At 47.1% G+C, this 12,778-nt stretch overlaps 2 protein-coding genes across 3 annotated transcripts; both read left to right on the top strand.

The window, feature by feature from the left end:
* The first annotated feature begins 368 nt into the window (after positions 1-368).
* Positions 369-10,688, top strand: SELENOT (selenoprotein T). 2 transcript variants are annotated; one of them, XM_082320527.1, is made up of 6 exons: positions 375-553; positions 1,930-2,040; positions 3,164-3,290; positions 4,776-4,863; positions 6,361-6,512; positions 8,405-9,257. In XM_082320527.1, exons 1-5 carry the CDS (start codon positions 417-419, stop codon positions 6,483-6,485), a joined length of 588 nt encoding a protein of 195 aa, XP_082176653.1. In that variant the 5' UTR covers positions 375-416; the 3' UTR covers positions 6,486-6,512; positions 8,405-9,257. The 2 variants fall into 2 exon arrangements, with proteins under 2 accessions (XP_082176654.1, XP_082176653.1); XM_082320528.1 differs by lacking the exon at positions 6,361-6,512 and having other exon boundaries at positions 369-553; positions 8,405-10,688.
* Positions 10,689-10,823: 135 nt separating this feature from the next.
* Positions 10,824-12,715, top strand: LOC309594536 (glucose-dependent insulinotropic receptor-like). Its single transcript, XM_082320526.1, is given in 2 exon segments — positions 10,824-12,078; positions 12,081-12,715. Coding segments are annotated over 2 exon segments (597 nt in total). The 5' UTR covers positions 10,824-11,988; the 3' UTR covers positions 12,588-12,715.
* The last annotated feature ends 63 nt before the right edge of the window (positions 12,716-12,778 follow it).

The following is a 12,778-nucleotide window of genomic DNA, read 5'->3' as shown; positions in this document are numbered from 1 at the left end:
CGATTCTCACTTTCCCCTTCCCTTTTTCTGGTGCCTTTATTTGTGACCACTCAAAACAAAGCGCCAAGCGCGCAGGGGAGGGATGGCAACGGCTTCTGTGCTGTGCTGCCAAACGCACGAGCTACACCCGCGGTGCCTGCTGCTGTCTTTACCGAGGGAGGGCTCGCTTATTGTTGCTTAACGCAAACGGGCTGCCTCCTTGTTTATGGAATTAAAAAACGGGGCGCTTTTAAGTACTAAATTCTGACTAAAGCGGCACTGAGGCGCCGCGGGCGGGGCGGGGCCTCGTGAGCGTCACGTGGTCGCCGGCGCCTGCGCGGAGCGGGGCGACGCTCGCGTGACCTTGGTGCGGCGGCTCGCGCGTTTCCGCGGCGGCTGCGGGCGGGGGCGGCGGCGGCGGCGGCGGAGGAGGCGACATGCGGGCGGCGGGGCTGCTGCTGCTGCTGGCGCTGGCGGCGGGGCCGGGCGGCGGCTCGGCGGAGCAGGGCGGCCTGCCGGCCAAGAAGCTGCGCATGGCCTACGCCACCGGGCCGCTGCTCAAGTTTCAGATCTGGTGAGAGCGCCCGGCAAGATGGCGGCGCCGGCCAGGCCTACCCCTCCTCCCTCCCCATCCTTCCCTCAGCGCTGCGGCGGCGGGACGCGGCGGCCGGGGCGGGACGGGGTCGGCTCGGCTCGCTTCTCTCGTCCTTGTGCCGGCGGGGCAGCGCCCGGGCGAGCTGCCGAGGCCGGCCCGCCCCGCCTGGGGCGTGGGGGGTGTCCGGGGCCGGCCCGGCTCCGCGGGCGAGGCGGTGGTGGCGGCGGCGGCGGCAATAGGGAGCGGGGCCGCAGGGCCCGCCCGGCCGCGGGCTGCCCCGCGCCCCGGGAGGGTGCGGGCTGCCGGGCAGCGCCTGAAAACATGACTGAAAAAATGGCTACCCGCGGTAAAACCGCTCTTTTCAGGCTTTTTTAATATACGGTGTGCCACTGACTTAGGATTACGCTTAGGAGGAATTGATATTTTAGCAAAGACTGTAACGAAGGCTTTTTGTTTATGTCATCCTAATAATATTATCGACGGTGTCAGCTGCTCAGAGCAAAACCGAGCAGGGAGGGGTGCGGTAGTTCTAGCAGATGTAGCCGGGGGGGGGGGGGGGGGGGGGAGGCGAAACCTTCAGCGCCCGTCACCGTGTTTTCGCGGCGCTCGGAGGGCGGGCAGAGCTGCAGCCGCCGCCGGAGCTCCCTGGGCCGGGGAGGGGGACGGAGGGACCCGCCGCTGCTCCGGGGAGGAGCGAGAATATTCGCTGCCGTTCCCCGAGCAGGGTCTGGGCCGGGTTGTGTCATGCGGGTCTGCGAAGCAGCGCAAAAGGCGTGCTCGTAGGCAGTACTTTGCTTAATTTCTTTTGCAGTAAGCCGGATAATTTTTATTTCAGTTATTACAGAGGCAGCTGGTAGAAATGTGAGCCAAAGTACAGCTCTGTAATACTTAACTCTTCTGTAGTTAATCTGGTCATCCGTACACAGAAATAACTGGGAGCGATGTTACCTGTCTGTGGGCAGTCCCAGAAAGAGTTAAATTTAACTAGTGAGGAACTAAAACTGCATTGTGTGAAACTTTTTTTTTCTTTTGGACACACAGCAAGGTAATACTTACACTGACTTTCTAACTTAACAGCTTCTTACGGGGGAAACTAGCAATTCCTTGCTCGGTGGACTTTACCAAAACATTGTGTCTGTGCTAGTATGTGAAAACAAATCCAAGTGCCTAGCCAGCTGTCAGGATTTTTGATGTGTAACTTAGCTGCAGATCAGTTTCCTTCTTTGGCATGGAGAATTTTAGTTTTATTTTAAACTGGACGGATTATAAACAGTGCGAGTACTGGTGTTACCAGTTTAGCAGTGACTTTAACATACAGCGCTCCAGTTTCAGTGACAATCCCTGTCTGCATTCAGTGTCTCCTGAGGCTACAGGCGGGTGTTTGAGGAGTACATGCGGGTTATTAGCCAGCGGTACCCAGACATCCGAATTGAAGGGGAGAACTACCTTCCTCAACCTATATATAGGTAAGCAAATGACTAGCAGTACTAACTGTCTTTTTTCCAATATGTAGGCTCAGCATGGTGAGTGGTGAACGTGTGCATTTGCACTTAAATAATATTGAAAATGGAAACATAAGGGTTTCTTTCCATTATGATTGCATACAAGCTCAGTTATATTCTCTCTTCCAGATAGCGACCTTAGTTATCCATACAAACATTACCATCTGGATATCTGTATGATGAGGTCTGTTGTGTTCCAATCTAAAGTAAATTATATAATTAACATTTTTTTACAGTGAATTTTTTCGGCTTTTCTTCATGATGTATCCGGACATGAATTCACATTTGTTGCTTAGGCTTACGCACTTAATCCTGCAATAGGGTAAGGTTGCAGAGCAGGGAAAAGTTTGTTTTTAACAGCTAAGTCAGGGGAGAGCTAACCTCATCGGAGAGACTACCAGAATGTCTTTAACTACAGTTTGGGTCAGGGGCGGGGAAGCCCAAAGAAGTTTGGAAAAAGATAAAATGAAGATAGTGTTTTTCCTATTATTTAAACCATTGCGTACATGCTACAGAATGATGCCATAGTTACTGTGGTGACTTCTGAACCACTTCTTGACCTAATTATTGTTAATAATTACAATGGTAAGAATACTACAAGATTGAATACCTCGGTGTTAATTTGCTCTCTGGCTATAGGTTTAATTCCTAGAAAAAACTGCAGGGTTTTCTTCATCTTCTGGGAAAATGCTTTACAAGGAGATAGTGCCTTTCAATTAAACGTGTCACTATAATATGGAACAACTTCTTTAAGAAACTGAATGTATTATCTGGTTTAGACAAGTATAAGTTGAAAGCAAATTTCTATTTGAGGTCTGCTTAGGAAAAAAAAAAAAGATCTGTATGCATGGTGTACAAGAATGGTATCCTTCTGAGGGTGCGTGTTTTTGTTAATGTGTGTTGCTTTTTTGTTTTGTGTGGGTTTTTTTTACGGTGAGATAAACTTACTTGAAAAGTTTTTTATTTCCTCTGAAACGCTTGATTGTACACTGTCAAAATTCTTCTAATTAGGTGAATTATAGCTATATACTGGTGAAGTGGTAACTGTGAACCTTCTAAGTCACTTTTATGTGTTGTCTTTTGATAGGCACATAGCATCCTTCCTGTCTGTCTTCAAACTAGTATTAATAGGCTTAATAATCGTTGGCAAGGATCCATTTGCTTTCTTTGGCATGCAAGCTCCGAGCATCTGGCAGTGGGGCCAAGAAAATAAGGTAAACAGCATACTTTCTTTTTCTATTTTGAAAAAGCAGTTTTAGAATGACTTCATGAGAGTGCTCCGGGAGTACTTCACAGTTCCTACTGATTTAACTTTCATACGCTCAATCTTAACCGAACCTTTAGGCTTCTATAACTACATGTACTTGAGAATTTTACACTAGCATAATTATTTTTAATAGTAGTGCTTCATGTTTTTGACAGACCCAGATTTGATTCTCAGCATCTCTCTTTCCAAGCTGATGGTGCTGCAGAGGGACAGCTGAGGTTTATGTTACTGACAAAGATGATAAAACTTTTTGTATATTTTAGGGCTCAAGAGTAGAGTTTCAAGCCGGTATCATCGGTGTTAAAATTACAGCTTCCCTTTTCTTTTGTCTCGTAACTATTTTGCAGTTGTTGCTTTCATCAGATTTTTAATAGATTAGGCATGCAATTAGATGGTGGTTAGAAAAATCAAGTTGAAATTTTGTGGATGTTTTTGCAGAACATACTCGGGAACGACAGACTGTGCCTTGTGGGATGAATATCCCTGTGAGTCAGTACTGATGATGCTAACAGATTATTGTTGTTGTACTCTGATTTATAGTAACTTTATTCCAGATTTATTCTGCTAAACAAAAGCAATTTATAAGTTTATTAACCTTTATATATTTTATTGGTGCACAGATCCTCAAACTGAGCTACCCAGTGCAGTGGGTCTCTGTCACAAGTCACTTTCAATGTACAGAAGCTGTAATATATCCTGTTTAATTAAATGGGCCAAACACACTACCGAGCTAGGCTGGCTGCGGTACGTCTGTGATCTGCCATGTTAAGGGGCTGTCTCCCAAGCTAAAATCTTTGGTATTGCAGTGACCCGTGTGAATGTGCTTTTGTGCATGAAAAGGGAATTATAAAGGTGCTGGCGATGGAGGGAGATGCTGTGTTGCTGAAGATTGCATCGTTTCATCCCGAGGCACCAATGCACACAGAAAATTCCAGATAATTAGCTTGAAGAAATGCTAGAGGGTTGACAATTCTTGTGAACAAATGCAATTTGACTGGTTTTGCTGTTTGTGTCTAGGCCTGTGGTTCTTTGATCTGAGGTGTTGCTCTGAAAATGATAGGCAGTAGGCAGGAACAGTTGTGTTCCCTTGTCATCCTACAAGTGCCAACATAGCCGTGTACTTCTGCAGACCGGCTGTTAAGATGTGCATGGATTTGTGGAGGAAAGGAGTGAGAAGGTGTAACTTTGTTTGAATGAGGATTGTGAGTCGGGTGGTTTCAGAACTATTGATACCTGTCTTGGGAAGGCAACGTGCACAATGTTTTTTAAAAGAAGATGAAAGAAAGATGTCTATGTGATTGGAAGATTACTTAATAAATTGTAGAGGGGAATTCAAAGACACCTGTAAACATCCAGCACCTATTAAGAGTGAATAAAATAAGCTGTGGCTCACATGGCTGAAGTATCAGGGATTCTCTCTGTTCTCTTCTAGGTTTATGCTTGTATGATGGTCTTCTTCCTGAGCAACATGATTGAGAACCAGTGTATGTCAACAGGTGCATTTGAAATAACTTTGAATGGTGAGCAGAGAACTTTCTGTTTAAGGGAATCGCATTGTGTTGCGTGTGTACGCACAGATTTGTGAGAGCTGTGCTCTTGGGAGAATGAGGGATGATGTTACGAAATGTGGTGTGTTTCAAAATGTGATGGTATGTGGTAATTGCCATCCATTCTGAAACTTCAGGTATTATATATCCTAATAAATGATGAAAAGCATAGATGTCTTATAAAGCAGTTTATACAGATGTCAGTTACATATATTTTAAAATAGCTACCTAAAAAACTTATTTAGAGGAATGCTTGGTCACTTGGAGTGACTGTATCGTGTTCTTTCTTTGTATGTGACGTGCATTAAGAAAGAAATGATCAACCAGGGAAGCGTACTCTCCAGTTAATTAGGTGCTTTCCCTATCCTGTTTCCTAATATCGTTTAGCCTTGGAATCCTATTGAATCCATCGTTATTCCCAGGTTTTTGATACCAGTGGACAGCAGTACTGATTTTTCAGGTTAAGAGTCTCTGGACCTTCTGCCTTCAAACAATTTTATGATTTTAAAGATTATGATGGAGTACAGAATTTCTCAGGCTCTAGGTACAAGTATGTAATCTAGCTCTGTGCTTTATAATCTCAGTTTATGATTGCGCAAAATGAATTTCAATATGGTAGTTTCTAAGTCAAGTCATGAACTGCAGAGCCTTTTAAAGACTGACTGTATTGCATCAAAGTAATTGAACACGATGCCCTTCTAGTCCTAAATCTCAGGTGAGAATTGGCAGCAGAGCCTTTGTAGGGGTAAACAGTCACATCTGGACTTCTGTAAGTTTCTGGTTTATGTTTTGGGACAAAGTGGTTCTGGTCTGGCTTTGGTTTTACATAGATGACAGCAATTGTATTTTTCAGTGTGGGTTCATGAAGTGCTGTAGCAGTGAGGGGTATTTGAGGGAGGAAGTATTTGTCAACATCAGAAACAAATGTTGTGTTTACCCTAAAGTGTTTATGGACTGTGCTGCCTTTTATATTTCTGAGGGAAAAAAAATAATGGTTGCATCTGCTTTGAGTGGAACCTTCCAAGCCAGATCTTGGTAAGCAGAACTTTTGAGGGTCAGCCTTAGGCATTAGGCAGAAGTGAGATGAAGACTAATGAGACCCACAAGTTTCAAAGATTTAGCGGTGGTTTAAAAACTCAGTATGCTGTTCTGCATCTATTTTTAGACATTCTGCATCTATTTTTAGACATTCTGCATCTATTTTTAGACATTCTGTCAATGGATATTTTGAACCTCTAAATCCATGTGATCTACTTCTAAATGGAAGCATTAGACTCTGTTTTCCTAGTTGGACTGGGTTCTACTGTAGCCAGAGGTTTGAAGAATTGTTTATACAGATATTTCTCTCAACATAAAATCGTACCAACATGCATAGCTTCCTAGATCTTTTAAATTTTATGTTTAAACTGGCCCTATGTGTTTTCTGACTTTGTCAATGTGCTTTTCTCCCCTCCATGTGTTTTGTGGTAGATGTTCCAGTGTGGTCTAAGCTAGAGTCTGGCCACCTCCCTTCCATGCAGCAGCTTGTACAAATTCTTGATAACGAAATGAAGCTCAATGTGCACATGGAGTCAATGCCTCATCATCGATCATAGCCCCATCTATCAGCACTGAAACTTCTTGTAAGTCTTCTTCCAGTCACCAGGTGTCTGTTGACTCGGATGTGAAGGACCGCGTGTTGCAGATTGAACGTTGTAATCTTAATTGTTCATTTAAAAGTGTGTTACTGGAGAACCAGCTCTAGTGACTTTCAGTAAATTGACATGGATGGTTTTACAGATACTGTTTTGGTGGGAGGTTTTGGGTTGGGGTTTGTTCTACCCGTTTCAAAACTGGAAGCTGGTGTTCCTTTGGACAGAAAAAAACGTGTTACTGCGTGCAGAAGGCCTTAAGTTAGTGAACTGTATTATGCAGAGATCAGAAAACATGCTGCATTATTGCCTTAAAATAGTCTGTGTGCAAAGGATTTCTCTATAACTTGTAACCTAATTGAATTGCATGGCCTTAGAAAGTAGAACATTTTCTTGCTCCCATCTGTGTGCTGTGCTGTTTTAACCTTTCGCAAATATTCCTTGACTGTTAGGAGCAGAGGGGTCACATCTGTGCTTTTGTATTTTATGACAAACCAGTTCCGTGTTCCTATGTCACTTGTGGCTTTCGAAACATGTAGCTTATGATTCTTCGTAGGAACATTGATGTGCTACATCAAGACTATCTTGGTGCAAAAACTGGCAGTTGAGACTTAGGAGACCAGTTAAGCGAAGTGTTGATGAGCTGCGGTGCGGTTTTTGGCACAAGAATGCTTTGGTTTGAGAGGCTGGTGCCTTGGCATTACCTTGCCAACAGACACCCCACTCTCCAGCGACAGACCCTGTGCTCCTGTTTCTGTCAACTGATACCTTGCAACTCGTCTCACCACCTTAAACTGATCAGTTGGTCCCAGCTATAGCAGTTAATGACGTGGCTGTGTTCAGACACCTGCACGGATTTGCTTTGGAGCTCTGTTTAACGTGATTCAGCTTCTGCAAACTTGTATTTACGTAAGCAAGAACTCAGCACGTGGAGGTGTACATTCAGAGAAACCGAAGCTCTATCAAAGCGCTGCAGGCAATCTCACTCCTTGTAGGAAACCTCGCTCTGTAACCAGGGCTTGCTCCGCTGTTTCTCACTGCTTTAGAGCTCAGACTTCGAACCCCCTTCTTTGCCCTATCGATCTCTCCCTCCGCTAACGCTCCTGCGGCTTCCTGAAGCGGGGAGAGCAATTCAGGGAGACTGCTCCCTCCAAGCCCTCATGCAAGGAATAAGCGAAGCAGTTGACTTTTGATTCCTGTAGGCATGTCCTGTTTGTTCAGTTAGGGCTGGTTTGTCCTAGTAATTTAGCAAAAGTCATCTTAATCATGAAATAAGTTGTGTTGTATTTTTTAAATATTATTTAGTATTAAAAAAGTTGGTGTTTCCTCTATTTTTCAGATGGGCTTGCTGAAGCCCAGCATCCTCTGCGTACGGATTTGGAGGGTTCTTTGTTGCAAAGTAGATTGATGTCACTTTCAAGCTTACAAAGCGTGCTAAGACTGTTCTTGTGCAGAATTTTATTTAATCGGACATAAGTTTAGAAAAACAACAAGAACAAAAAAAAAACCCCATTCAGTTATATTTCCTTCCATGTGGGAAGAAACACTACAGGTTAGGGAAGTCTGATAGTCAGACTTAAGTGACTTTGTGTCCTAACGTCTCCTTATTTGAATTCATGCTAATGTAACGTCATGCTGATGGTATCCTTGTAGGCAGTCGCCCAGAATAAAATAATAATAACAGCACTCTCTTGCCATGAGTTGTGACATCCCGGGAGACAGTGCTTGTAATTCAGGTTCTATAATCCGAAGCGTACATAGCCCACTGTTCTCCCTGGTTTACAGAAGACGCCTCGGCGCTCTGTTCCGACAGTGCTGGAGACAGTTTGCTCGTTTAACGCAGGAGTAGTTGCCGACTGTAACGCTTGTGTCTCCGTTTCCAGGCATTAAGTGGTGATTTCCAAAGGCAGCGTGGCTCAGACCCATGAAGGCCTGTACTGAAGACAGCACGCTGTTAGTACAGACTGGATGCTTCTCTCGCAGCCACGTTGTGCCTCCTGAAAAAAAACTTAATGAAAGACCTCTTTCAGTGCTGGCGTGTTTCCGGATACTGCACATTCATGGAGTGCAATAATACTGTATAGTTTTTTTAAGATTTCATTCGACCAGTTCATAGCTCAACAAATGCAGGCATTACTAATTGTAACTTATTTTATATTCATGTTTCACGCAATGGCAGATTGAGTTGGTATCTAATTTTTCCTTGGGAAAAAAAAGTTTGTTTAATCTGTTCTATTTTATATGAATTTATGTTCTTTTTGTAGTTTAAAATGGAAGTTATAGGAATGTCTGATATTGTCCTAAATTGTTAAATAATTGACAGCTGTCTATCAAATATCGCTAATGTGGTTAAAGCAGGTTTGTATATTTTTCAAAATATATGGCAGAGTTGAACAGTGCATTATATACTAAATTATATAAACGAAATTATATGCAGAGTAGTTACATTGTTTTGTGACTTCAGTAAAAATTAAGATCGACTGCTCTTTCAATTGCTTTGGCCAGCTCAAGAGGTTTTTCCTTGACCATTCTGAAGAGATGAAAAGCTGGGCCTTTCTACTGTCCTAAATAGAAACTAAGAAAGTTAATTTAAATAAAGAGTTCTCATTTACTGTGTAAAGTACCTTGTTTGAGTCACTGATGGATATTGTTAGAATTGCAATTGAAAAAATGCATAAAAAGCCTACTTTCCAAAGTCATTCATCTTGTGTTTGTCTTGTCTGAGCCCCTGACAACCTCCGCGTTCTGGAAGGAACACGCAGAGCTTTGTCTTTCCCTTCGTGCGCCTGCCAAAGCCGCGATTAGAGTTCAGGTGCTGTTGTACCGGGGGAAGCTCACGGGGTTAAGGTGAAGTCTCAAATGCAGTTTTCTTGCGGGGGCTGGGAATTTTCCTCACCTTGGCTTCCCAAGCGGGTGTGAGCTGCAGGCCGCAGCCTCCACTCTGCCGTTCCTCTTCTGCCTCCCGCTCTGTTTTTTGTCCCTGCTCGGAGCTGCAGGGTTCCGCAGCCCTTGTAAAACCAGCTGAAGTCCTTCTGGGCCCTTCTTACCGAAGTTCTCTGGACGGGGGACTGAGGGAGATGTTCTCTGTTGGGGCAGCAAATCAGCTGAAAAGGGAGTCTGCAGAGCTGTGATGAAGGCAGCTGTCACGGTTTGCAGGAATTGTTTTTGACCCTCCCCACGGCTGTGGGGAGTGATGTAAGGAATGGCTCGGGTAACCGCAGCTCTGTCCACCCGGCTGAGAGAAAAGTCGATGCCGGTTGTTACAAAAGTGTTGCTCCTCACAACCATTAAACACGCAATGGCCTCAAGGCTGCTTCGGCTCTGTGATGAAATCATGTCTCTAGGTAACGCGTGCCTTCTCTTCTGAAATAGATTCATCACAATTTTCTAGTGTGGATAGAGTTTTAGTTTCTTATTAATTATACACTTCCGCCAAATTAGAAAACAAATGTACCGATGTGTTGCTAGGCTAAGATTTTCCATGAGCTGTTGCTGTTACCACCCTACTGATGACTTGCCCACGCTCTGTTTGCTGCCCCCAGTATCCCTTCGCTTCCGTCTGAGGAAGATGGTACGTCGGTACGTTGGAGTTCGGTACGCGAGAACCATTGCTGACGCCCTTTAAATGCACCAGAAGCAGAGCGCTCTGCTTTCCCCCGCGGGGGCACGGGCTGGGCAGTGATTTGGCCGTGTCTGTAATTGCTCTGGGTTGTAGGCTGTGCGGAGCAGACTTGTTTTTATGGGCTGGACCAAGCCCCGTGATTGCTGTTCGTAGAGCACTGAAGAATAAAATGGAAATAAAGAACCTTGATGGTCGTTAAAGGCAGCGATACCTGCCAGCCTTCCTATAAACCAGTCGCCGAACAGCAGCCGATGACTTCAGTATTTGTGCTTTAACCAGGCGAGCTTGCTCTAGTCTGAAATGGGTGTTAGCTAGTGTCTAGCTTAAGCCCAGCTGGGCCGTTCTGGATCACGGGCGTCCAGAGCCTGGGAACGTGTCTGCAGCAGTGCCCGGGGGGACGGACCGCGGGGCCGGCGTGCGCTGCCTCGCGTTCACCCTCTCTCGCCTCCCAGCCTCCAGAAATACTCGGCCCGGGGCTCTCGGGGCCCTCTGTGCTTCTGTGTACTCGGTGGTCCTGGGAGGGTTTCTCCCCCTTGAATCCTCTTATTAAACGCGTCTCTTTTGTGCTGAAGGGCCCGACAGCCAGCGTTGCTGGGGGGCGGCGGGAAGCCCAGATGCCCAGGTGCCGTCCTGGTGTTAAAATTGCAGCTTTTTGCTCTCTCCTGCACAGTGCTACTTTGTAATTCTAAAATGAAGGTATAAAGACCCATTGATCTAAAAAAGCCCTATTCGAACACTCGATTGATTTCACCCCTGTGCAAAATGGATATTAAATAATCATCCTGAGGGGCAAACTCAAGCTTGTTGATCTTGGCTTGTTAAGCCCGAGGGTAAATGATACCAGCGTGGTGGAGTTGCTGTGATCTGGGTGCAGGCTAGGGAAGGACGAAAAAATGGGACTTGTGTTTCCCCCTGCGAGAGTAGAAAACCGGGCTGTTACACGTAAGCCGTTTGCAGCAGAGGTCTGTCGTCAGGCCTCGTCTTGCGCTGGTACAAACGAGACGTAACCATGCTAAAAACTGGAATGGCACAAGAGGTCAAAATCAAGTTCTCGGGTGTGATCTTCGTCTTTCTAAACCAAAGATTTAGAATCTAGAAGATTTTGAATCTAGTTAAAAGATTTTCACGCAAGCCGCCGTGCCCAAGCCTGCGAAGGCCTGTGTCTCACGGAGCTGGGCCGTGCGGCTGCGGGACGCTGCTCTGCCTCGGCCCCGTGGCGCGGGGGGACGGTCCCTGGCTCCGGCTCTGGGGAAAGCTCGGGAATCGCCTGGGCACGGAGAGGCGAAGGGGAGCTGGCGCCGTGCGTGTGCCGATGCCCTGCCACTTCTGGTCATTTTAGTGTGCAATTTTGCCCAGTGGACTGCATCACAGGCTTTGGCGTGGATCTAAACCTCAGTTATTCCGTTGAACATCCAGTTTCTGCCCGTTCCGAAGGCCCTGCACCCCACTTGACGCCCCGGTGATGAGACCAGTGAGAGCCCGGGAGAGCGAGGAGCAGCCCCTCCACCGCCGCTCCCCTGGGGACGGGGTGTTTCTCCAGGCGGAGGAGGCCGGCAGGCGCCGCGCGTGGCTGCCTGGCTGCGGCATGGCACGAGCCCCTTCCAAATGGCGTCTGTGGTCCCGTTAGCAGAGCCATCATGCCGCTTGTTAACGGGAACTTGCAAGTAATATCTGTCTTGGACTGGTAGACTTAAATTCCAAACCTGTAATAAATGTGAACTTAATGACTATAGTATGTTTATCCAGAGCCTAATTTGATATAAATTGGATTTAATTTTTTTTTATTAGTGTGCAACTTCCTATTAGTGTTGCGGTTGCAACCTCACCCTCCGGAAGAAAACACCCATGGTCCTCTCCCTTGTTGTCCTCTGGATTCTGTCCTTGCTTTTCGGGCGCTTCCCTCTGATCCTGCCCTCCCTCCAGCGAGGCAACGACACTACACGGGTTACTGCGGGCTCCTGTGCGCAGCCAAGAGTGAGTACTTGTACGCGATCTGCTTCGGCATCTTTGCTCCGTCCCTGCTGGTGCGCCTGCACGTCTCAGTGGGCAGCATCGCCTACGTGCAGCACACGCGGCTCCGGCACGCCTGTGCCCAGACAGGGTCCCTCTGCACCCACCTGCGCCACTCCAAGGCGCTGTGGACTGTGCTCATCGTCCTCATCAGCTTCAGCCTCACCTGGGGCCCCTACCTGGTGGGGGGCACCGTGCAGGCCGCCTGCAGCTCCTGCAACCTGGCCGGCCCGCTCAAGGACGCCTTATTCCTGCTGGGCGAGACCAACTCCCTCATCAGCCTCCCCATCTGCAGCCTGTACAGCAAAGACACCCGGAGCCGCCTCGCAAAGCTGCTCAGGTGCAGGATGAAGGGACAGGTGAAGCCCCTGGCCTCGAACGTCCGAACCATCGGGAGCTGGGGCGGGGGCCGGCCCGAGGCACCCAGTTCATGAGGGGTCTGTGCCTCCCACCTCCGCCCACGCTGCTCCCATGGCCGCCAGGCCCACGGCGGGAGGGAAACGTAGGGCCGCCGGTGCAGCAGAGCCTTCCCGCTGCATCAGCCATTTATGAGCTGCTGCCAAGAGGCTGCGGCTTGTCCACGCTGTCTGCTGTCCACATTAATGGCCGCCTGTCCCCAGCATCC

This window comes from Platalea leucorodia, assembly GCF_965183815.1.
Source record: "Platalea leucorodia genome assembly, chromosome: 8".
Taxonomy (NCBI): domain Eukaryota; kingdom Metazoa; phylum Chordata; class Aves; order Pelecaniformes; family Threskiornithidae; genus Platalea; species Platalea leucorodia.
The sequence above is the reverse complement of the archived record's forward strand: the minus strand, read 5'-3'. Positions and strand labels throughout refer to the sequence as shown.